The sequence below is a fragment of the Anopheles cruzii genome, chromosome 2 (assembly GCF_943734635.1).
Source record: "Anopheles cruzii chromosome 2, idAnoCruzAS_RS32_06, whole genome shotgun sequence".
Lineage (NCBI taxonomy): Eukaryota > Metazoa > Arthropoda > Insecta > Diptera > Culicidae > Anopheles > Anopheles cruzii.
In genome coordinates, this window is record NC_069144.1 from 58,303,471 (window position 1) to 58,328,698 (window position 25,228).

Below are 25,228 nucleotides of genomic sequence, written 5' to 3' on the forward strand. Positions count from 1 at the left end.
CTGGCAGATGGCAGCACAGCTTAATTAGATCCAGTACCACCGGTGAGTACGGCGATTCTGTGTTCGGCTGAAAAATGATGTTTATTATTAGATCGCACAGCAACGGCGGAGGAACACAAAATGCATTACAACCTGAGCAGCACCACCACCAATCTGAATCATCTGGTCAACAGGCGCACGTCTGGCCCCAGGATTAGTTCTTGCTACGTTTCCACGTTTGTTTTTCCTCCTCCTCGCCAGTGTTTTGTTAGAGAAGCATTCCATTTTCGTTGAATCATCGCAAGTGCCGAGCGCTTCAGTTCGGTTGATTAGAAGTGCTGGAGACCGCGATTCCGAGAAAGCGATCCGAACGGTTCTACCGCGTTTTTAGTCATCGTCGAGCTACACTATCCCACAGACCGCGAGCGTATTTGTTCGAGAGCCTTATCATTCTTGGCAGCACGGGCACCAGACGGCCTCAATCCACAATCCGCGTCCCTTTTATCAGCCATCAACGATATAACGTCTTCCCAGAAAGGTGCGCCCTTATCGCCGTGGCGCACACGACCTGCAAAACGAAGAAGCGAAACAGGACTTTCTGCTGCCCCTTGAGGTCATGTGGGTAAAATAGTACATTTTAGTGGACATTGGGATACGATAGATGGCGCGGGGTTGCTTCACAAATAACACAAACCAACACCCAACGAAAGAAAAACCTATTTTCTTTCTCGCGCTTCATTCGTGATCACTCGAGGCACCCCGTTCGGGTTAAATGCCCCAAGCGCGCACAGCATTCTCGAGTGTCCCACGGCTGGATTTCATGGCACACTGCTGCGGACACCGGAAACGGTGCGTAGCGGTAGTGTACTCCGATGTATTTTCGGCCTTTTCTGGACCCAACCCCACCCCCCGTCCGTTGTTTCGTGGCTGTGCATTCCTTCACGCACAATAACAGCACCTTGGCGAGATCAGGCGTGAGATGAGATCACTCGCGCACTCACACACCCTTAGTTTTCGCAATCTCACGGCTGAGAATCACGCACACACACGTCGATAACCACACACAAACCAAAAGTAACAGATTCTTGAGCCACCGTGGCCACGGATTTGAGATAATCTGAGCTCTCTACACACATACACAAACACACACACACACTCTAGACAATGTCCGAGTGATTCGCGCGAGAAATCCGCGCGAGATTGTCGCACAAAGAACGTACTAAGTAGGCGAGAGAGAGAGAAAGTACCCACGATCTTGACACAGTGTCGAGAAGAGCGCACCTATGTGTGTGCGGGCGCTAAACGCAAGAAAATCCACCGCCGACTCACGGAGCACCGCACCGAAAGATGCATTACCTTTTATGGGTCGCGATTTTATTTATTGTACGGAAAACTTCTGTAGAACACTTTCACGACCCGGTCCGCGGATTCGCACGTGGAACACACACGTTCACCTCTGGGCGCTTTTCGCTGGTGAACCCTTTGAACTATGAAAAGGGGTGACCCTTTTGCCGTGCGAGGTGCGAGAAATTTCAAACTGGACTGATTATTAACTCTCTGATTCTCTGAATCTCTGATGCTCGCTTTCGGACCTTACTTTGGATTTTCTAACCTGACTCACGGCGAAACTACATGTATAGGGTGGTCCACGAAGATGCTTTTTTCATTTGGTTAAAAACAAATACAAAGTTTCACGATCCTAGCAATCCTCTTCCACACCATACTAAAGTTCACCTCTTCCACTCATTGCTTGGCACACATCTAAAAAACGAATTATCGAATCAAAATACACAGTGGCCGCCGTGTATGAAATCCCTCTAGCCGAAGGGGCACCGTGAGAACGTCAACAAACACAGCTGCTGTCAACGGCGTGTTCGAATCGCCACCGTTGCCAAACAAACAGTCGTTTGCAGCGTGGTGTTTGTTGCCCGAATTTCCAGCAGCATGTCGGAGTTTTCGCAGTCGCTGCAGTTGGGAAACAGCACACTGGAAGCGCTCGAAAGGCAATTTACACCGCCCGCTCCGGCTGCTGCTGCTGCTGCCGCGCCGGGTCAACCACGGCCACTGACGAGAGCCGCGTGTGCCGTGCGGAAGGAAGGGAAGCCATCGCAAAAGCAAAACAGCACCGAAGACGTGATCGAGGAATCGCCGACCAGTAGCAAGATCGAGGCCGCGGGACAGCGCAGTGTCCGCGAGCGACTCAAAACACTTTCCACGCAGTGTCGAAAGCCGCGTCGAAAGCGGTTGCCGGTAGAGCAATCGTCGTCAATCATCCCCGGGAACGATCGGTCTTCCAGTGTGACGTGTAAGGATGATGATCTTTCAGCACTCTTCCTCGGAAGCGACGAGGAATCCGTGGGCAATGCCGGCGCACGCTTGAAACGACCGCACGACGACCCTGCGCTCGAGGGTCAATCGCCGGAAAAACTGCTCTCCCAGCACCCGAACGGAACCAATTTGGACGATCTGTTTCAGTGCAGCACATTCTCGATGGATGATCGTGTCCGTAGTCAAAGGAGCGCAGCTGACGAGCCAACGGGCAACTATCAGTCCCTGTTTAGCCAGAGTGATTTCACCCTTGAGCAACAACAGGATGGAAGCAGATCGGGCGCAGAGCAACAGACATCCTTCCATCGATCACGATCATCCGCCCTGGCAACGGGTAACGTTGATGACGGCACTGAGCTAGAGGTGTACAGCGAAACGCTGTTCGATCGTGCCCTTTCGAGCGAGAAACTTCACGTCAGCGATCTGGAGCAAACGTTGCGCGTGAGTCCATCGTCCGCCGATGTGGACTTTGAGTTGAACGTGGAAGCCGTCACTTTCTCACAGCCCCTGACGGCGAACACGACGTTTGCCCGGAACGATGAAACGTCTGAGAATGTGCTGCAAGCATGGCAAGATCGTGATGCCCACGAGTCGTTCATTGCGGTGGAAGTGGCCAACTCTCGCCTGGAGCTGGACAAATCACTGGCGGCGGAGGCTGCAACGAGCTGTAACGAAAGTGTACAGTTTTCGGAAAGCTTGAACCGCAGCTCCGTTTCTTTGGGCCAACGGGCGGCACCGACCGAAGAGAGCGTTCAAGAACCAGCGCACACCCCCCCGAGTATGAGCCTGGATCAAACGAAGGACTTACGGCTGCTGGGCAGCTGGGGTCTTCCCGACGCCGTGACGAAGCAGTACGCAAAGAAGGGCATCGTCGAGCTGTTCCCCTGGCAAGTGGAGTGTCTGTCAAGGAAGCAGGTAAGCGGTCTCGTTCGCCTGGAGTCCGATCACGCCTTTCACTTTCGGCTGTCGTTGCAGGTTCTGTTGGAATCGAAAAACCTGGTGTACAGTGCTCCGACCTCCGCAGGCAAGACGCTTGTGGCCGAGTTTCTGATCGCCAAAACGATCACCGAGCGCAAACGGAAGGCACTGCTCATCGTGCCGTTTGTGGCGGTGGCACGTGAAAAGACCCACTACCTGCAGGATCTGCTTGGGTCCGGTGGAGGGATGCGTGTGGACGGGTTCTATGGCGGGTGCCACCCGGCCGGTGGTTTCGAGTCCGTCGATTTGGCCGTCTGCACGATCGAAAAAGCAAACTCAATCGTGAACCGCTTGCTCGAACAACCGGCCGGTCTCGGCACGCTCGGGCTGGTGGTCGTTGACGAGGTGCACCTTATTTCCGATCCCTCGCGGGGCTACATCCTGGAGCTGTTGCTGACGAAGGTACGCTTTGTGGCCCGCCGGTCACAGCTCGCGATTCAGATCGTGTGCATGTCGGCTACGCTTCCGAACGTGGAACTACTGGCTCGCTGGCTCGAGGCCGACTTCTACCACACGGACTACCGACCGATCGCTCTGGTCGAGCTGCTGAAGGTGGGTGATCGCGTCGAAGATCCGTCCTCTGTGGTGATTCGCCGGCTGGACGGAACGCTGCTCGGTTGTCCGATCCCGCGCGATCCCGATCATGTGGTGCTGCTCTGCCTCGAGACGCTACTCGAGGGCTGCTCGGTGATCGTATTCTGCCCGTCGAAAGATTGGTGCGAACAGTTGGCCATTACGATGGCCAGCACGATGCACGGGCTGAAGAAGGAAGATCATCCCCACGGGGAGCTGCGCGCGAAGCTGCACCTGCAGCTGGATGGTTCGAGGCAGGAGGAGGTCCTGCTGCAGCTACGCAATTCGCCGGCCGGACTGGACAGTGTGCTGGCGAAAACCGTACGCTATGGCATCGCGTTCCACCACGCCGGTCTGACGACCGACGAGCGTGACATTATCGAAGGATCGTTCCGCGACGGAGCGCTACGCATCGTGGTGGCCACCAGCACACTGAGCAGCGGCGTCAATCTGCCCGCACGGCGTGTCATCGTTCGGACACCGAAATTCGGGGGCCGCCCGATCAGCTCGCTTGCCTACCGACAGATGATTGGACGGGCCGGTCGCAAGGGTCGCGACACGGCCGGTGAATCGGTGTTGATCTGCACACCGGCCGAGGAACGGATTGGGCGCGAGTTGATCGCAGCCGAACTACCTCCCGTTCGCTCGTGCCTAGATGCCGACAATTACGTAAGTGGACTGGCCGCGACTGGAACGGTACTTTTCATCGGCCTTTCTTCCTCCCCGCCTCCCTAGACTCACCTGAAACGGGCCGTGCTGGAGATCGTGGCATCCGGCAACGCGCCCAGCACGCAGCTGCTGGAAGAGTTCGTCAATATGACGCTGTACAGTTGCGAACGATCGTACCGGTTCGTCGTGACCGATCAGCTGCTGTTACCCCTCGTCGCTACCAGGCGGCCCACGGCTCTGGTGGCCGAAGACGAGGTCACGGATCGCATCGTCGATCCGATTGCCTCGTGTGTCGGATTTCTGCTCGAGTACGAGTTCATTCGATTACAGGAAACGCCGGAGGCATCCACCGTCCTGACGGCAACCCGGTTGGGTCACGCGTGTCTCGCCTCCTCGCTGCCCCCGAAGGAGGGCTTTCTGCTGTTCGGTGAGCTGCAAAAGGCGCGCCAGTGCTTCGTGCTCGAGTCGGAACTGCACGCCGTGTACCTCGTGACGCCGTACTCCGTCGCCTACCAGTGGCAGTCGATCGGGTGGATGGATTTTCTCGACCTCTGGGAGAAACTGCCGGCCTCGGCCCGGCGTGTTGGTGAGCTGGTGGGTGTGCGGGAATCGTTCATGGTACGCGCCATGCGTGGGACCGCCAACCTCGACTATCGCGCCCTCCAGATACACAAACGCTTCTACACTGCGCTGGCCCTGCTGGAGCTGGTCAACGAGGTGCCGCTCGGCACCGTGGCCCACCGCTTCAAGTGCTGCCGCGGGTTGCTGCAGAGCTTGCAGCAATCCTCGTCCACCTTTGCCGGCATCGTGGCGTCTTTCTGTGCTTCGCTCAACTGGACGCTGCTGCACCTGATCGTGGCCCAGTTCCGGGAGCGACTGTTTTTCGGCGTCGCACACGAACTGCTCGATCTTATGCGCATTCCATCGCTAAACGGCCAGCGGGCCCGCACACTGTACGATGCCGGCATCACCGGCTTGGCTCAACTCGCCAACAGTGAGCGGCTGACGGTCGAACAGATTCTTTTCAATTGCACCAGCTTCGACACGGACCGGGTTCGCGACGGGGAACACGAATCCGAGGCGGCACGGCGCCGGCAGCTGCGCAATCTGTTTCTCACCGGTCGCACCGGAATGACGGTTCCGGAGGCAACACGTTTGCTCATTCAAGAAGCCCGAACCTTTCTGCAGCTGGAAACGGGGCTGGAGAACCCCTGTTGGGCAAAACAGGAGGAGGACGAGGACGAGGAGCAGGCCGACAAGGATGCATCGGTACGATCACTGACACCTAACCAGAACCAAGCGGAACCTCGCCAGAACAATGACCTTCTCGACGGCGTATCATCGGACGATATCGTCCTATCGCGTGGCGATTGCTCCGAAACAGCGAATCAATTCCACAATCCACTGCTGATGGGACACGACCACAAACCAGGCCCAAGTGGTCACGCAGTGCCCTGGCCAATGATCGTCGACGTGTGTGAGGATCGGTCCGTGTACGAACGATTTGTGGCCACCGTCACCGGTGGCTGTGATTCGATTTCACTCTCACTGGCTGTTGCCTATAACCCGGATGGTGGACGACAGATCGCACGGAGCGGACCAAAAATCGGTGCCCACCTTGATCGGCGGCAGCCGATGCAAACTGACCACGAGACCGCAGCCGAGCCACGGCGTCACACCTTCGAACTGAAAGACGGTCTTTACGTCGCCGGAATTGCGATCGCGACGCAACCCACCACAGAGTCACAAGTTTACTACGTTGACCTGGATACTACCGTCGGGATAGTCAGTGTAGACGAAAAGCGCCAGTTTGTGCGCGATCTGCTGCGAAACGATCGGCTCGTCGTTGCGCTGCTCGACGCGAAGGAACAGCTCAAAGTGGCGTACCGATCCGGATTGCTGCGATTCGGTGACGTCGGCGACCGGGTGGAAGCTGGTTGGGACGAGGTACTGTGCGTGATGGAGGATCCTCGGGTTGCAAGTTGGTTGCTACAAACAGACGATAAAATGCTCTCGCTCGATGCGATCATCGAGCGACACTGCCCGGAACTAAAGGCGCTACCGAAAGGACCGAAAGTGCATGGTGGTCCGGCCGATGCCAAACAACGGTAAGACACTCACAGTGTTTAGTAGTGCACTAGTGCCGGAATGGACTCGTTTGCTGATCGCTTCGCCTTCCTTTTATTGTAGATGCGCAAGAGAATGTCTGATCGTCGGCAAGTTGATGGACCCGATTCGGAGGTCACTGGCAGCAACCGGGCTGAGCACGTGTTTTGCGTCGCGTGAAATGCCCGTGCACGTGGTGTTGGCCCGAGCCGAGGTGTTCGGCTTTCCTGTCGATCGCCAGCGGTTGGGCGAAACGATCGATCGTCTGAAAGCCTGCCGAGAACGTATCGCGGAAGACGCCCGTTTGCTGAACGGCAACCGGCGGCTCAATTTTGGGTCATCGCGTGCCGTAGCCGCGGCCCTACGGCTTGCCAGCGGTGGCGCCAAGCGTCAACGGACGGTGCGGCAAGTTTTGGAACAGCTCGACCATCCGCTTGCGGCGCTCGTCATTGCGCACCGCAAAATTGAGAGTAATCTGGTGCGAACAATCGAACCACTGTACCGCACAATCGATCCGGTCACGGAGCGTGTGCACGGCCGCAGCAATGGCTTCACCGCGACCGGACGTATCACCATGTACGAACCCAACCTGCAAACGGTCGTGAAAGATTTTGACGTTCCGGCCCCACTAGGATCCGCGCCGGTCGCCAAAGCGGAACACTTTAGTTGCCGCGGCACGTTCGCGTGCCGTAATCCCGATCGGCGGGTGCTACTGTCGGCCGATTACTGTCAGCTCGAACTGTGCATACTGACCCACCTGTCCCAGGACGCACGCCTGATGGGTGCGTTGGGTAGCGCCAAGGACGTGTTCCGCTCGCTGGCCGCCCGCTGGAATCAGCTCGAGCACGAGTCGGCCGTCAGCGAGCAGTTGCGATCGCGCACGAAAGCGATCGTGTACGGTGTAATCTACGGGATGGGTGTACGGGCGATGGCGGCCGAGCTGCAGGCGGACGAAGACTGTGCCCGGACGCTGATGGAACAGTTTCACGCCACCTACCCGGACATTCGGCGCTACACCGAGCGCATCGTGCGGTTGACGCGGCAACTCGGGTACATCGAAACGCTGACCGGACGGCGCCGGTACCTGCCCGGTATTAACAGCACAGATCCGGCGCTGCGCTCCGAAGCGGAACGGCAAGCTGTTTGCACTACGATCCAAGGTTCGGCCGCCGACATTCTGAAGAACGCGATCGTGCGCATGACACGCAACCTACGCCGGTACCGCGATGTGCTGGATGTCGGTGCGATCCACCTGGTGTTGCACCTGCACGACGAGCTCATCTTCGAGGTGCCGCGTGCCCAGCTGCCGAAGGTGGCCAAAATTCTTCGGTCCAGCATGGAGAACTGCGTCAAACTGAGTGTGCCGCTGCGCGTGAAGCTTAAATCGGGCGATAGTTGGGGCACGATGCGTGAGCTACCCCACGCTACGATCCCACTGGCCAGCCGAACTGGCATGAGGGTGGATGGGATTCGGGATCAATAAATTTTTTGTGTACAGATTGTAAACTAAACCACCGGCGTTCGGAAAAATGCTAAATGCAACCTAACGTAGAATAGACTGTTTGAAGTCAGCTGTTGAGATCAGTTTTTAAATTAGACAAATAATACTCTATGAAGAGGGTTTCCATGTGTTTTTAAAAGAAAGTAATTGTGTCTACATTGCACATAAAACCCATTGCATGAATGATTGTACGTACAAGGTTTTTAAAAGTTAGTTTTAAAAATTAGGACTAGCCACAGAATCGATGGAAATCCATCATTTTAAATCCGACAAAAACTTAAGATCAATAATAAGACGCCTGGTCGCCGCCGAATCGTTAGTGTTTCGGCGTCGTAGCGCGTCAATAAAAGCGTAGAATAATGCACTCCACTTAGTACTTTGTTCTTAAATTCCGAATCTCGCCAGCATGTTCAGCCGATGAACAAACGAGGTCTATTGGCTATTATCGCAAACGCTATTATCGCTAACGCTAAGTGGGCTATTATCGCAAACGAGGTCAAACATCGCATCAAAGTGGGCTATTATCGCTTAGCATTTTTAAGTGTTTCAATAGCGCTGAATGAGCTGAGATCAAATTTGTGCCAATCGATCCAAGTTGGCACAGCTGCTCCCAGATGCGTCGCTAGAACAACTTGAGGAAGCAGCCAACCCCAGTGGCAAACTGACGGAACTGTTCCCACGTAGCCCCGATTGAAGCATCGAAGCACTGGAAACTGTAACCCCTTTAGAAATTCGGACACCCAGAGCAAAGCGGACACCACGGCAAAGCCAACATCACAACGACACAGTAAAACACACAGGGGATTTCTAATTAGCAAACCCGTGTACCGGGAACGACCGGTACGGGTGCATTTTATTTGCCACTTGACCACTTCTACTGTTTGGCATTCTGGATAGCGGCCTTGACCGCATTATCTCTCTCCTCTTGGGAATGGTCCTTCGGCAGTTGCTTCACGGCCTCCTGAATGGCCTCGGCCTTCTTTTGGGCGTTGTTTTTGTCCATCTTGCTTCTGCTTCTAGAATCGGGAAACGGAACGGACTGTATTGTGCACCTCTTGCTAGAAGAATGATACCGGTCACTTGAAGTAGTAGCTCTATTTATACCACCACGTTCTGGTCGCCAATGAATGCACGGCTTTAGCTTTCTGTGCGATTGAGCGATTATTTATTTACAAACCAGCCCAGGCCACTCCACTCTCCACCACTCCACAAAGTCTTCAAGAACAATGGATGCTTAGTAACACTTTGCTAGTCATCTGCAACAAACGAAACGCAACACAGCATTTTCTGCTTATTTCTACCCACAAACGGAATGTATGCTCACAAAAAGGCATTCTAAGCATAATACCCCTGATCACTTCCGGTGCACTGGGTGGCTGGCTGACTGATGCTGCAACGGGCAACGGGTATAGGTAATGGGAATGGCAGCTCACTTTCCCTGCTTGGCGGCCCACTCGGTCCAAGATCCCTTGTAGTTGCGGGCGCTAAAATAAACGAACACGGATCACAACTATGTTACAATTCCGGCACTGGGAGCAAGCAGCCCAATTTGTGAAGAAAACATTGACAAAGAAGCAACAAAGCAAAAGCGTCGTATTCAATGACCCACCATCGCACGCCTATGATCCCACGGCAATGAAATGCAACCGTCCCTCACGACGAAATCCAACAATATAAACAAACGAATTGAGCAGCAAAGGGCTCCAAAATGTACGTACTTTGTAAAACCCAAGCTGCCGGCAAGATCGGCCGCTCTCTGGGCTCGGCCACCCATCTTGCAGTGGAAGATTACTTCGGCTCCGGGCACGGGTTTATCGCGACCGAATTTCGCCTTGAATTCAGCCTCGCCTAGCTTCAATCCTTCTTCCAACTGCGGCACTGCGGAAGATTATAGGCCAATGCGGAAATACAAAGCGTTACTTAACTAAATGAGATAGAACCTGACGCACCAGACATCACACTACACGAATGTTCTATGGAAATAGTAATAGATTAATGAAAGGCATTACGCGGAATACCGAAAGAGTGAACCCTAACTCGGGGTTTATAGTAAGAGACCGCAAGCCAAGCCACCAATCTTGACGCGACGCGCATAGCAGCCTTACTTTCGGTAGCCCAGTTCAACGATCACGTCGATTGCCATCTGGCTACGGCGCCCGGTGCGGCAGGATACAATCAGATAGTGATCCGGGCCAGGTTTCGGCACACCATACAGCTTGGCAAACTGCTCGGAACCCGTTTCCGGACCGAACGCTTGCTCGATTTGATCCACTGAATTAACCGGTGCCGATGGAAACCGAAAACATTATCCGCATGATCCTGTGCGTGTGTCCAAACTTACGTGGAATGTTGATGCTCGTTGGTATTTGACCCGTTTCGGCCAGCTCGTCCGGATTGCGCACATCGATCAGCAGCTTCTCGGGATGATTGGGTAAATCCAGCACCTCTTCATACGTTGCGATTGACATTCTGGAGTTCCTCGGGCCCGTGCTGATCCACCGTTTGAGAGCAACTGTTCCGAAATGAAGCAATTCAAACATTGATGCGCGCTATTGAATCAACACGTCGATAAGCGATTTATCGCCCTGTCCCTAATCAGCGACATTCAAATTTAATTGTCCAAAATATCTTCTACATTACGCAGAGTGATAGCAAACGGCAGCTTGTTCAGTTTTCGTAGCTACTTTATTTAACTCTTTCGATAGTACAGCTTCTCAATCTCCGCCGCTCCGTCACGAGGCGTCGTTCATTCCGGTAAACCATGCTTCGGTCCGTACTCCAACCACGAGCCGACATAGTTTTTCACACTACAAAGAAGCGAAATGAATGGTCAAAACTTGCACTCCCGAGATCCCTTTTCCGCCCCCCAGGACATACTTTTGAAAACCGAGCCGATCGGCCTCGAAAGCCGCTTGTCCTGAGCGTACCCCGGAACGGCAGCTAAAAATAATCTCATCATCCAGTGCTGGCTTCTGGCGCCCGTACTTGGCTTCGAAGGCTTCCGGCCGAAGGCTGAGCTCGTCGGGCACCGTTCTCACTAAGAGTGGGGAGATCATCAACGATCTGCGATTCTCTTCCAGCGTTTCTATTTGTCCGCGATCAAGCCTTACGTGCTATGTTGATGCTGGAGGGAATCCGTCCCGTCGCCTCGAGCTCGGACGGCTCGCGTACGTCGATGAGCAGCTTCTCCGGGTGATTCGGAAGATCCTCGACCTCGGCGAGCGTGGCCACCAGCTTCGGATCGATGCAGGCCGGAGCAAACTTGTTGCCTCCGCAGTCGCCGTTGGCCTGCGACGAACTCGGCTGGCTAAGGACACCTGTTGAAAGGAGCGCAACGCAGGCGCACAACCAAAAGCTGGCCATCAACATTATTCTACAAGTCGCAAGGGTAAACTGAGGCGCCACTCGATTTGATACACGAACTTTACCGAGAGATGTGGTTGGCGAAACCGGTTTCTGATCGGAGTGATTGAGCAGAAAACCGCGGTGGAAGTTGCTGTGATCGTAATAGTAAAAATCTTAACCCTCGCGGGACGCTCTAAAAATTGTGGATGCATTTCAATCAATGTTTTAAGACTGTTATCTTTACGGTTGATTGATTTGTTCCGGGGGCCTGTGACACGCGCGTGCTGGCTCTTTTTGCATTCCCCGGGGTTCCGAGGCCCGGGATAAACACACTTACCGGCGAACGGCGACGCACGTCGATCGATCGATTGGTTGCCGGTGTGATTTGTGTTTTGAACAACGCCGGCAAACGAACGCACTGTGCACAATTTATAAGCAGCCCTTGGCTTGGAATAGCGCATCCAAAGTTGGCCAACACTACGTACAATGTTGGTTCCGCATGTTTTTAGCACCATTTTCGCGAGATCCGACGCGCACTGCGATTGACAAAACTATGACAGGCGGGACTGTTCCGGAGGACAATGACAAGCATTTAATTTCAAAAGGGATTCTACTTACGTAATTGGGGCTCGTAAACAACTTTCTGTGTCCACCGGTCTAATAACAATTGTAAAAGTGTAACCAAGATTTCGCGGCTCTGCTGGAAACACCTGAGTTCGATTGTCTGATTGTTTGGTGATTCTTTGGCGGCCGCCGTGAGCTGCTTCTTATTTATTAGGAGTACGCGTAAGTTGTACCCGTTTCAATGGGACAGAGTTTAAAACATATTTATGTATACTTAATACTATTTGCAGCGCAACCCAATCGAAATAAACACAGCACGAAATTGTTGGGACTTGATGTTTTGAAAATATAATCACATTTTTATTGGTAGGAACCAGGAACACACTTGAGTACTGATGGCCCGGAACTGCTCAGCTCGGAAGGCCCTGTTTTTCAGCATACTCCACCCACGATCCGGCGTAGTTTTTCACACTGCAACGAAAATCAATCACTGCAATATTAATTCCTCCCTCCTCAGCGTGCATACCTACCACTTGAACCCCAATTGATAGGCTTCGCATGGCCTGAATAATCTTGTAGTGAACTACATGTGACTTAAGCATCGGATCCACTCGTTTGTACGTGGATCGAGCAAAGCAGACGGTTCGGCAGCACTGTCGAAGTTGACAGTTGTCCCGTGCCTGGAAACGCCATCCCTTCTTCCTGCGGCCGTCAACAAGATCAGACGTGCCTGCGATAGTCACCCCCGGTTGAACAACAATAAAGGAACAACATTTTGCGTGCTTCTCAAACTTATGCATCTTATTTTTGTTTGCTCGAACCAGTGCTAGAAAAAAGTCGAGCAGTTGTCTGTCAGCGCGCTTGAGTGAGTGTGTGAGTGGTTTCGTTCGAATATGCAGCGCTACCGGCGGAGAATGCCGCAAGCACACGAGACAATTCTATGGTGCCAAGAGATCGGTCGTAAGTTTCAAAGAGTTCACACGCGAGGCCGCAGAAAATCGGACTTTAACACACTCCAATCGAACGTAAGTGGCCGAAAGTGGTGCGGAAGGGTTCCCCGGTAGTTCCGGCGAATCGATCGGTATGTAATTCAGTGGCGGAATCCGCATCGCGATCTCTGGGAAACCGATTAAAGTCACGATCAGTCAGTTTTATTGTGCGTAATAACGCGCACGCAATGTGCGTGCGCACTGCGGGTGCTTTGCGCAGTGATCGCAGTGGCGCATTTCGGTGTGCTTTTGGAAAAGCGATGAAAAGGGGAATAATAATCGCGGTTCTTGCGATGAATTTATTGTTTCCCTTACGACGTCGCGGATGGGGTGGGTGGGTGAGCGGTGCGCGAAGAGTGCGAGTGAACAACGAGACACCCGTCTCGCTTTTGCCCACGTCCGTACTGTGCAGAGTACTGCACATTCCATTCATAGCAGTTCTTTCTTACCTTGTGCTTCTTCTTACTCCGACAGCGAGCCACTGTCCGCGCGCACACACACACCTATAGCGGCGGACCGCAAGCGATACACAAAACACGACCGCGCGACGTTAGCAATTGGAAAGATTTCTTTGACCGAGCCAGGCCAGGCCTCTCCGAGGTTTGACAAACAATAGGCAGCAACCGAAAATATTCGCGTAATTCGTAATACAAAGTGCAACGTGTCAGCTTGCTTTGATGTGTTTGCCAATCGTGAGTGTTTGCCGTGAAGTACACAGTGCACTTTAAATCATCGTAGGCATTCGCAGGGCCCGCATTCCATTGCTTCCCAACACGCTATCTCTTTCGTGCGCGCGGTGGGGCTCTCTTTCCCACCCGATCGATCGCAGTTAACTACGCCCGCCGCTTGAAGGTGGCTCGTCGAATTCCGAAACATCATGGCATTGCGTATGTTGCGGATTTAACTGCGAAGATTGTTGGCCCGGTCCCGGATTATGAACGAGTTCTTTAGAATTCATCGTCCACACACACACACACCGCCACAAGCAGATGCCATTGGTCGTCGCCCGCACCGCACCATCGTCGCGCCGTCGTCGTCGTAATCGTGCGCAAACATTCCAAATTCCAATGCCACTCTGTCGCGGTCGCTCCTGCGCGTTCTGTCTCTTTCGTTCTTGGGGCGCGAGCGAGCGTGCGCGCGCGGGCCTTGCGTGGAACTCTTCATCATCGCGCAATCAACGCTTCTTCGTCGCTTCGTCGTCCATAACTGCGCTTTGGCGTGTGCTCCCGTGCGCTGTTGTCCACCGGGGAGGGGGGCCCAGGGACACCACACTCTGACACTGTTGTGTGAGCGCGAGCGTGTGTGTATGTTCTTTTGATTGCCCTCGTCCACTTCCCGAACCCGCGGAACGGGGTGGACGTGGACACACTGTGGCGATCTAGTGCGAGCTGAGTAAGCAAATTAAACTATTGACTTGAAAAGCGTGTTGCAAACGCCGTTCGGCCGTCTGGGAACGTGTCTTATGATCCCTTTTTTTGTGTATTTCGTTCGGAAGAACCAATGCGGAGGGCCCACTTGGTTCCGATGACATACGGAGAAAGCATCATTACATGGATTGTTTGCGCGTCAGCGATTTGGTTCTTGGGTTTCTGGACCAACCTCTACAATTCTTTTGCGCCGAGGAAGTCCGGGGATCGCGATGGACACGATGGTCCTGCGATCGGTGCATTCCATTCCGTACGCGTCATACGGACCGGCTTAGGGTGACTCATAAGATCGGATTCTGTACCCTTTGGCTTTGGCAATTTTACCGTTATTAATTGTTCGTTGTTTTGTTCCCTCTTTTCAGTTTTCAAACGTGTGACGAAATTGTCCTAAGTTCAGGAAGACACTCTATGCGAAAGATCATGACCATGATCGTGTAACTCTGATATCATAGGAAGATACAATACTGAACAAGCGTAGCATTGCCTTTTTTATATAGTTTGCATCTTGCATCTCGATGGCGTAAATGGCTAGTACACTAGCAAGTGATAGAAACGAAGCGTAAACTCTAGTGTGCGGAACCGTAAATCCGAAACGGCGAAATTGATCGAAAACGAAACGCTCTAGCGTGTTTCTTGTGTGCGCGTGTGTGTGTGTGTATGGTCATAAAACCAATTTAACGTAAAGAGTAGTGTTCCGATTAGAAGAAAGCGTACAAAATGTCTCAAAGCCATGGAGCGGCGTTGCGATACTCGCAATACGCTGCCAGCGCGACGGGAGCCTGCCCTCAACAGCCCGTGGCGCAGCAAAGTCCGTCTGGTGCAGCCGGAAAACAATCCGGCCAAACCACAACATCGGCGTCCGGCTCCGTAGCAGTAGTGACTCGACAGCAACAACAGCAGCAGCAGCAACAACAGCAGCATCAGCATCAGCATCAGCAGGTTCCATCGTTGCCGTTTATGCGGCCACCGTTACTGGTTACGTCTTCCGGTGCAACAATGTTGCCAGCGGGGGCGAACGGCGGCAGTGGCGGACGACTGCCAAAGTACCCCGGCAGCCTGTCCGGGTCCGATACGGACGTGTCGACTTCGACCGAGAATCTTTCGCGCGAAGAACGGTACGTGCTGAGTCACGCCCGCGTCGAACCGCAGGGCGAAGAGAATCTGCAGGGCAGTGTAACGCCGGTGAATGAAATGCAAGGTAAGATGATTCCAGAGGGGGCCAAATTTGCCGGGTGATTGACTGGATTCTCCGTGCTTCCACAGGGCGGTTCATTGGCGACAAATTTTCGTCCAACACCTCGACGGATTCGACACGCTACGTGACAGCGATCGGTGGCATGTACGCAAACATTGGGCCCGGCCCGGGGACGGGCAACGATGGATCGTCGAACCGCAGCTCGATGGTTGGTGGGGGCGGCGGCGGTTCGAATCGGAACTCGCTTAAGGAACCGAACTCGAACCGGTCGTCGATGGACGTTTCACAGTCGTCGTACAATACGCTCATCATACACGACGACGTTTACGGCGGTGGCATCAACAACAACCGTGAGTATGCCGGCAGCCCGCCACCGTACATGACGAAAAAGGAACGGCCGCGCTCGTACGGCGAGGCACAGGTGGCGATGCAGGAGATTTCGGAGATTCCCGAAGAGTACCTCAACCAGAGCCACGTGTTGAAGCATCTGGCGAAAGAGGTCAAACTGCCGGCCAGCTCGACCCGGGGCGGCGCAACCCGCAGCGAATCGTTGGCCCGTGACTCGACCGGCAGCCAGACGGCAGCGGCCGAAGGGGGTGGCGGTGCAGGTCGCCACTGGAGTGGCCGACAACAATCGACCACCTCGTCTACGGCCTCGACAGCGAACGCGGCCGATAGCGGCGGCATCGGCGAGAGCGGAGAGCATCAACAGCAGCAGAAAAAAGCGATCGACAAAAGAAAGGCGGGCAGCTGTGAACCCACCGGTGGCACGGCGGCTGCGGCGGCTGGTGGCAATGGGAAGCTGAAAAGCAAAAGCCAACCCGACCTGACCCGCCTCTACGATATCGACCCGGAAGAGCTGGAGGCGCTCGTGAAGGAAAACCAACTTCTCAAGCAGCAGCTTAACAATTGCTATCTGAAGGTTGCCAAAAGTCAAAAGGTGAGTGTTCCGTTACCGTCCGGGGGGAGTGTAGGACCGTTTGCTTATTCGGATCGGTTTTTCTCCGGGATCTCTTTTCCAGTTGGAACAGGAAATAGCAAACATTTACCGAGTGCACGAGGAGCTGGTGCAATCTTGTGACCGTCGTGAGCGCCTGGAACGGGCAGCCCGGACCCGGCTGCAGCAGGACTGTCGCCGGCTACAGGAGCTGAATCGTGCGTTCCGCGATCAGGTCGAGGTGTACCAGAGCCAGCTGCACGCCTCCTCCGATCACCAGCTAGGCCGCACGCAGCAAGATGTGCTCATTTCGCAGCTGGTCAATCAAAGTGGGTACAAGTTTCAGCTGTTACGCAATGCTACTCGAGGTCAGTTCTTGATCGTCCCCCATGGGTCCTTTTTCCCTCCTCCAGATAAATCGCTGGTCGATGCCAACCGGAGACAGTGCATCGAGCTGCAAGCGCAGAACGCCACCCTCGAGGAGCAACGGATTCACATCAACGTGCTCGATACGGCGCTGAAGCGTCTCGAGGAAGAAGTACGAAGTCACCCGAGTCGGGTGTGAAATCGAACGTCATTAATGTGTGTCCTTTTCGCGTGTGTCTTTGCTTATTTCCCTAGTGCCGACAAAAGCAGGTGTACGTGGAAAGGTGCGCCCAGCTGCAGCACGCACTGCAGTCGCTACAGAACGCTAGCGAGCGGCGCGAGCAGGCAGAACGCAAGCTACGAATTGATTACGACAACGATTTGCCCAACCGGAGTGGCAGCAGCACCAACAGTGAAACCGATAACCTCAAGTGGCAGCTGCGGGAAAAAGATGCCCAAATCATACGGTAATATTATATTGTTTGGGGTGGTTAGGGCGTGTGACAGTGGCCGTTGGAAGATAGATTTCTGAACCGTGTCCATTTCACCGGCGTCACAGACTTGAGGCGGAATGCACGAAGCTGGAGCAGCGCAATCTGGAGGAATCGAACGTACGGAACGTGGCCAAAATGGCGATGGAACGGAACTCGCAGGAAACCGAGCGCATACTGGCGGAGGCGAAGCAGGAAAAGATTCGCTACCTCGACGAGGCGCACGCCGCCAACCGGAAGGTGACGGAGCTGCAGACGCGCCTGAAGCTGGTCGAGAATCGGCTGGCAGAAAAGGACGCCATGATACGGGCGTATCACGGACAGAAAAGTAATGCAGAACTGTCCCCCTTATCGATTGGACTCGCCTATAATATGGAGCTGTTTGTTGTTTTTTTTGCAGTCTACGGTGGATCGACAAACTCCTACGGATCGTACAACCTATCGACGGATAGCTTCGCATTGAATCCACTGGGAGCCTACAACTCGCAGACATCGTACGTGGACGTGTCGAGCAACTCGTTCGACGTGGTGGGCGGCAACGCCGGGGCAGGATCGTTGCTCGATCCGTCCGTCGTTGGCCCGTACGTCGGTGCATCGTCGGTGGCCACCAGTTACGCTTCGACCTACGGTCAAACCAATCCTTCGTTCGCCCAAAGTTCGCTCAATCTTCCCGGCCATGGTGCTGGTACCGGATCGGTGATGGGTGGTGCCGCCGGTTCCGTGTCGGTGGTCGGCAACGGGGTGACCGGTTGCTACTCATCGCCGGGTAGCAGCACGACCTCCAACTACAGCAGTACCAACTTTGGCAGCGGAACGCCCGGCAGCAGCAGCGAGCACACGATCTACGATAGCAAAAACTACGAACTACGATCGATTGACGATCAGCTGAAGCAGCTCGACGAGCAGCTGCTGAACAAGGTGAGTGAACTGTCGCTGGTAGAGAAGCAACATCAGCTCAACCTGCGAGCGCGGGCCTTGTCCGTGGCCGCCAAGCTCAAGAAGGCCGCCGGGAACGGCGGCGGCGGTGGTTCTTCCGGGCTCGGAACGGCAACCAGCTCTTCGTCGACCTCGAGCACCGGCTCGAACGGTAATTTGGTGCTTGCCGCTGCTGCTGCTGCGAACAGTCCTACTAACTCTGCCATTCGTGGCACCTCTACCACTGGCGGCGCACCTGCCACGGCCACTAACCCGAAGCAATACATTCGTGGGCCACGGGCTAAAACCACGACGACGGCGACGGCGTCGACGATGACGATGGCCAGTGCCGCTCAAACTGACGGTGGTGGTGCTGGTGGTAAGTCGAAGAAACATCACCATCACCACCACAACCATCATCGCGATCACCATCATCATGCATCGGCGATGGCCAAAACGATCTCCACGCCTGCCATCTGCTGCAACCCCGTGTCCGGTAAAAAGGGAGGAGTACCAGCAGCGGCCACCACTACGGCCGGCGGAGGCAGTGCCTCCTCCTCGTCCTCCTCCGGTGGATCGTCTGTTGGAGCAGCCGGCAGTCAAATGGCTCCGAAAAAGTTGGCCGCCTCCTGCAAAAACGTGTCCAACTCGGCCACTGACTCATCGACCTCGCTCTCGTCCTCGTCCGAGCCGGAAACGTTCTACTGACACGTTCCGGGGCCCGCTCGATCGAAACATACAGCTTCCGCACCACTACCATCCCACACGATCCTTGCGCTCGCTCGCTTGCATGTGCAACAAACACACACACACACACATACAGACACACCAAAGATAAGGCCGGAACGGCGGCACGAGCGAGGCGGCGAGTCCAGAGGCGAACTGCCGTGCGCCGCCATTAATGTACACAGTCCCCCCGGCACAAGCTTAGCCCTTAAGAATGTCACTAATTTATTTGTACCAACGCCACTTTCACACGAGACTTTGCGGAAACCGTGTAAGTAACCGTTTAGGAACCGGCCCTCCCAGGCGTGGGCTGTGGACGCACCTCTTTTGCTACGACGAAGAGAGTGAGGTTATGTTTGGTTTGGCTTTGGAGTTTGGTGTTGTTTTTCTTTACGATCAGGTTTTTGCGCTAATTGCATGACAATTCCCCTCCACGGATCGCAGTATGCTAGGTATGCTGCTGTGGGGAGAAGCTCATCAACCGGTTAGTGGAACCCCAGTTTAGGTGAGCGTGAGTAAGGAACTACGACACACGGATTAATTAGTGAAAAAATTAGGCATCCAAAAGTAGCCACGGAACATGTGTAAACGCAGTTCACGGAGATCGATCCTGTCGGGGGCGCGATCGCCCTTTAGAGAGGAGCTGAAGGAGGAGGAACAAAAAGACAAAAGGGGGAGGAATGCATTTTTAACAACCGAGAGCGAAAGAAAGCGACAATAAAATAAAGTCCGGTGCCGTGCCTCGTGGCAGCGTGTACCAATTGTGTAACATTTTTGTGTGTTTGTTCGTTTGTTTGTTTGGTTGTTTGTTTGTTTGGTTTTGCTTTTTGCTGTTTGCCGTTTTATTTGTCCATTTTGTTCATCCCTCCACCGAGAATGCTGCTTGTATTTTAAATTCCACCGGATTGTCCACTTCCCGATGTTTGCGCTTCCTTATCTTGCGACTAAGTCATTGATCCGGTATCCGCGTGCAGGATTTCGGCAGAGTCGCACCTTTGCCGGTTTTTTTTCTATGCCAAACAGTGTTCCGATTTTCGAAAATGCATCACCTCTTACTGACCGGTCGGCCAGAAGGAAGACAGTAAGGCCAATCGTTTAAATGGATTTGGAAAGAGCGGATACCTCATCAATTGACAAGTATTAGCAACTGGAATTTAATTGAGTTTATGCCTGTACGGTTAAAATTGTTTCGCTTGGATTGTTTAAGTGCAATTTGTTGGATTCGTTTGCCATCGATTTGATCGTTGAAGGTAAGAGAATGTTGTTTAAAGTAGTACACGCGTCGCGTACACCACTCGGGCGGGCCTCTTTCAGAGTGATCATGTTGATGATTTATTATCTCAAAAGATGAAATGAATCTATATTATCACTATCCTTCTTTCAATTTCTCTGACCTCCGCCAGCGAGGTTTGTGCTGTTTTCCGAGCCTAACAACCAAGAAACCGATCCAATCACTGCTGGCAGCCGACGAAGTGTCCGTACTGTCGGCGAACAATAGTGAAGCGTTCCTGCAGGTTTGTAGCGGCCAGTGGCCATTCTGGAAACCGTTTGACCCGTTTCTTCCATTCCCCTACGCTGCTGCTACTCTAGAACCTCGCGCACATCGATCGACGGTCGGAGCAACAGCAACAACGGGAGGACCGTGAGTCGGGCGCCGGAAGCCAGAAAGCCACGGAGGACATGGTGCTGCTGGAGAAGCAAGGTCGCTGCTCGCAAAAGCTGCGCGGCGGAAGCAGCGGCTCGTCCACCGGGACTGCCACACTGGGCAACCTAGCGCACGTGTCACAAGCCGTGGGGCAGAATATGACCGATATCAGCAACATCGGATCGTCCGGTCTTTCCGGCGTGGGACCGGTGGGCAGCGGTGGCAATAAGGTTTGCGTCGATCGGGCGTCGGACGGCCACAGCCCTTTAAATAAGCTTATCCTGTTTCATTCTCTCTCTCCGCGCAGATGCTGTCGAGTATCGCGAAGCAGGGCAGCGGTGTCGCCAGTTTGCTGGGAGCCAGCCATCGGGGATCGTCGCTCCCACCGAGTGCTCTGCCGCGGCCACCGCGAAGTTTGAAGCCGCCACGTAAAATCGAATACGGTCGTTTGAGCGATGGCGGTGGCGGGGACGGGGGAGCCCTTGGCGGCGGCATGATGGGCAAGAAAACCCGTGCCGTTACTCCACCGTCGCCGGTATCCTCCGACAGTCCAAAGGATACGTACGGCGGCCGAATCAAGCGTCCGGGAGCCGTCGGTGGTGTCCGAGATTTTTCGCCCGCCAAGGGCGGTTACGTGGAAATGAAGGACACGCTGCAGCTGACCGGCTGTGGCGGTGGGTCACTGAAGCACAAATCGTACGGCTCAATGAATGCCGTTGCTCCGGGCGGCGGGCCGGTCGGTGGTCACCAAGGAGGCACCAAGTTCGGGTTCGTCAAGACATCGTCCGGTTCGGCCGGGTCCGGATCTTCGGGTGGGTCGGGCTCGACCGTTTGCGGTGACTACGCGAAAGTTGACTACCCGTCCACCAAGAACTACCAGCGGCTCGAGGAAACCCCCACGACACCGACGATGCCGACAACCGGCACGGTAGTCGTTTCGGACCACGGTTCGCAGTCGTCCTCGCAGTCGCGCAAAAGTTCCGCCGACTCAGGCACCCTGAAGCGCACGCTGTTGCCCAACGTCCGAAAGCCGTCCCCCGGCATCCAGCAGCAACAGCAGACCATTCCCAAGGGAGGATCACGCGATTCTCTGAATTCTGCCTCGTCCGGCTCGAACCACTCCAACAGCACGGGACCGGCGGGTATGGCCGGTCTGTCGCGCTCTAGTCCGCTACGATCCACGCCGACGGCGGGATACCACCACTCGCTACACACACTGCAACGTACGCCACCCCGTTTCATCCACCACCAGCAGTCCACGTCGACGGAGTCCACCAAGTCGAACTACGCCATGCCGGGCAGCCAGCAGCCGCAACAGCAACAACCACTCCACCACGGGTTCTTCTCAAAATTTGCTTCACAATCCGTGTCACCTGCCCGCACGATCACACAGCCGAAGAGTTCGTCCTCACTGCCCAGTTCCAGTGTGCTGCAGGCGGCCGTTAGCTCGTCGGCCACCTCCGCCATCGGCCAAAGCTCGACGGCTTCGCTGCCTCCGAAACCGGCCGGGCTCGACAAGCAGTTCGGTCCGGCGGCACAGTCCGGCACACCGTCAGCGGTCACAACAGGCTACAACAACCCACAGCGCCCACGGGGAACCAGCCTGGCGCGCGTTGGCAACAAATATCGTATTCAGTTTTGAGCTAAAAGCCGGCGAGCTCGGGGATTTGGAATTCGATTCATCTTTGTACAAAAATGGGACGGGAGGGAACAGAGAGATAGAGAGAGAGTGTATACAGTTAATCGATTATTACTTTGCTCTAGTGCGCGGTCGCGCGTTAATAAAGGTAACAAAACCGAATGGGGAATTGTATTTCAAAAACCCGGCGCGGCGATATTAAGCTTTTGCGGCGAAACGAGCGACGGGCGAAGCTTTCGCGAAAGCAGCTCGGGGCGAAAAGCTTCTCTCGCCGCTCGCCGATTTTTAAACACGCCGTGCGCGGTCGGCATCGAAGTAGGTTTTGCGGTCAAGGTGATACATCACTCTCCGTCCGTTCTCTTCTCTGACGAGCTCTCTCTTTCTCTCTGTATCTGGCTTACACTTCGGAATACTCTTGCCGCCGTAAATTACTTTCCATTCGGGCTACATTTTAAGGGCCCGCTGAAATCGTTTCGTCCTTTCACAAACAAGATTGGCCCGGACGGGTGGTGGCCCACAAAAGACATGTTGGCCATCCAGCGCCACCCAAAAAAAACCCACGTGATCGCGATTAACGATTACAAATTGTCACACGCACGTATTGTTGTTAGGCAAAACGGAATGGTAGTTGCTCAGTTTTTGTTAACTCTGCCATCTCCCGTTTGGGCCACGACCAAAAAGTGGTCGAACAACTTTCCCGGGTTTTTGTTCCGGTTTTCTGTTTTCGGCCCGACTTGTCCGCGTCCGTCCGCGGTTTGTCTTCTGCTTTCTTTTCGCGAGCGACGGAAACGGCGGAAGGCTGAGTTACGAAACCGCGATCGCGAGCGAAAATGATGCAAAACTTTTCATTTCTCCCTTCGAAGCGATTCGAGTCGGCAAACCGAACCTAATGGGGAGAGCAACACGAAGATTGTCGAATTGGGAGATTGTCGAAGATGATGACCAGGTTTTTGTTAATGAGTATTGTGTTGTCACGTCTCCGAGAATTACCCCCCTATTATAGAACTCGATTCGAGTCCTCGAACGTTCATTTCGTTCATTTTGAGTTCATTTTGCTATAGCTTTCTCTTTCTGCCCTCTCTCTTTCTGTATTCGGCTTTCTCTCTTGTTGTGTTCACTCGAACGGTAGAATTTCCGTTCGAGAACCATAATAGGGGGGTTAGTCTGGGCGCTGTAGTGTGCAATATGCACCGCAAAACTTGCGACACAGTTTCCATCGATATCTTTTCCCTGAACCTGACCTCGAGTGACAAAACAAAGGACTAAGACGCAGGCCTTCCGAAGGACACGCCCCGAGTTTGCCGGAAATGCACTGCTTTGACTGTAAGGGTGCGGTGCGACTCCGACGCTGGGTAACAAATCATTCCCCCGTTGGTGCACAAAGAACAAAGTCGAAAAAGGAGGCTACCGGATCGAATCGGAACGAGTTTGCCCCAAATTACTGCGTGGCCCAATTCCCAAGTGTGGGGACCGTGTCCCCGATAGGGTCGAGACGGAAAACACCATAGACAGGCAAAGAAGAAATAAGGAGGAAACATAAACATGCCACGTCACAGACGCAATACGATCCTCGCTTCATTTGTCCTCTTTTTTAGATTCTACCGGAGTCAAACAACAGCAACCAAATCCAAGCCGCGCCATCTCACATTCAAGGTAAAGTGTCTCACGCAATGCGATAACACTTTAAACGCACTCTCTCCCTCTCTCACACACACATTCCACTGCCTTACGCATCCTTAGCGACCGATGATGATGATAGTGACAATGATGATGACGCCTGATGACGGCTGTCTAACCTTCACCGAAGGATTCGCCTTTCTCACTTTCTCTCACAGTGTGGGGACACACACACATACACGCACGCGAGTGCTCTTTCACTGCGATGCGCCGACCGTGTCTCTTTCTCGCTTTGCCGTTGACCTAGAAACGGATTACGGTTTCGGTTTGTGCCGCCAACTCTGTTTTCTCTTCATTCTCGTTCGGTTTGTCCTTTCTCCGCACACACACAGGCGCACAGACCCAGGCACCTGGTTTGTGTTTCGGTGCGGCGTTTGTGTCTAAATCGTCTCGGTCAAACCTGTTCCCCTTTTAATGCCGCGGTCCGGGATTTCTCTGCGAGTTCGGTTCTATTGTGTGCTTTAATTTCTTCCCTTCTGCAAACTCGGTCTCGGGAACTCGGTGTTTGGTCGAATCTGAAGGGAATCTGACTCCAAGTCCCGTGAGGATCTGATTTTCTTTCCTGGTTTTAATTTTGGCTCGTCTACATTTGTTTAAACTGTACAACATCGTGGAAACTCACACCGAACCATTTCTGGTCTCACTGTCGTGTCTACTAAGATCAGTAGTACAGCCACGCAGCAGCGTCCGTGTAACCATGCCGACGGCCAGGCTATTCAAGGGATCTCAAGAGACGTTAATCGATAATTAGGCGCTTACATCACTTCGCTTGCTTCATTTGCCCGGTGAGATGAGGTGCCTTCACACAGATGAATGCTTGCTCACCTCACGTCACCTAGCCGTGGCAACGTTGTGAAGTTTTACTATCGTCATGACGTTTTCTCCCGATGCATATCAAACAGCGTAATTGAAGGCAATTGACTTTCCAATCCGTTTCGACCTTGATTGTTGGAGAATGAGAATTATCCGTCACCAAGCTCGTCAGCGCCGATAATGACACAATGCAGAGACAAACAGCATATCATCAATGGTGTCTGCTAAAACGCGCCGGCGATCCGATCCTTTCTGGAGGACCTGGATCCGTCAACATATTGACCACATTCACCTGTCCCGCCGGGCGATGTAACGATGTGTAATTCTCATTCTGCGCTTTCCCCGACCCCAAAAAACCTCGGTCC

At 53.9% G+C, this 25,228-nt stretch overlaps 4 protein-coding genes across 6 annotated transcripts; 2 read left to right on the plus strand and 2 right to left on the minus strand.

Moving 5' to 3' along the window:
- The first annotated feature begins 1,923 nt into the window (after positions 1-1,923).
- On the plus strand, positions 1,924-8,116 carry LOC128267094 (DNA polymerase theta). The gene is made up of 4 exons (XM_053003884.1): positions 1,924-3,222; positions 3,283-4,527; positions 4,594-6,635; positions 6,718-8,116. The coding sequence occupies exons 1-4, from the start codon at positions 1,924-1,926 to the stop codon at positions 8,114-8,116; spliced, it is 5,985 nt and encodes a 1,994-aa protein (XP_052859844.1).
- Positions 8,117-8,938: 822 nt separating this feature from the next.
- LOC128269254 (rhodanese domain-containing protein CG4456-like) lies at positions 8,939-13,604 on the minus strand. 3 transcript variants are annotated; one of them, XM_053006661.1, is made up of 4 exons: positions 13,482-13,604; positions 10,476-10,646; positions 9,853-10,012; positions 8,939-9,618 (listed from the first exon to the last, which is right to left on the minus strand). In XM_053006661.1, the coding sequence occupies exons 2-4, from the start codon at positions 10,600-10,602 to the stop codon at positions 9,564-9,566; spliced, it is 342 nt and encodes a 113-aa protein (XP_052862621.1). In that variant the 5' UTR covers positions 10,603-10,646; positions 13,482-13,604; the 3' UTR covers positions 8,939-9,563. The 3 variants fall into 3 exon arrangements, with proteins under 3 accessions (XP_052862621.1, XP_052862620.1, XP_052862623.1); XM_053006660.1 differs by lacking the exon at positions 9,853-10,012 and adding an exon at positions 10,240-10,405; XM_053006663.1 differs by lacking the exon at positions 9,853-10,012.
- LOC128269253 (rhodanese domain-containing protein CG4456-like) lies at positions 10,803-12,027 on the minus strand. Its single transcript, XM_053006659.1, has 4 exons — positions 11,817-12,027; positions 11,245-11,451; positions 11,012-11,171; positions 10,803-10,941 (listed from the first exon to the last, which is right to left on the minus strand). Exons 1-4 carry the CDS (start codon positions 11,992-11,994, stop codon positions 10,881-10,883), a joined length of 606 nt encoding a protein of 201 aa, XP_052862619.1. The 5' UTR covers positions 11,995-12,027; the 3' UTR covers positions 10,803-10,880.
- A 1,495-nt stretch (positions 13,605-15,099) lies between the features above and the next one.
- Positions 15,100-22,376, plus strand: LOC128268994 (uncharacterized). The gene is made up of 10 exons (XM_053006318.1): positions 15,100-15,657; positions 15,723-16,594; positions 16,677-16,920; positions 17,005-17,129; positions 17,213-17,424; positions 17,517-17,776; positions 17,849-18,366; positions 20,493-20,603; positions 20,680-20,964; positions 21,042-22,376. The coding sequence occupies exons 1-10, from the start codon at positions 15,177-15,179 to the stop codon at positions 22,374-22,376; spliced, it is 4,443 nt and encodes a 1,480-aa protein (XP_052862278.1). The 5' UTR covers positions 15,100-15,176.
- The last annotated feature ends 2,852 nt before the right edge of the window (positions 22,377-25,228 follow it).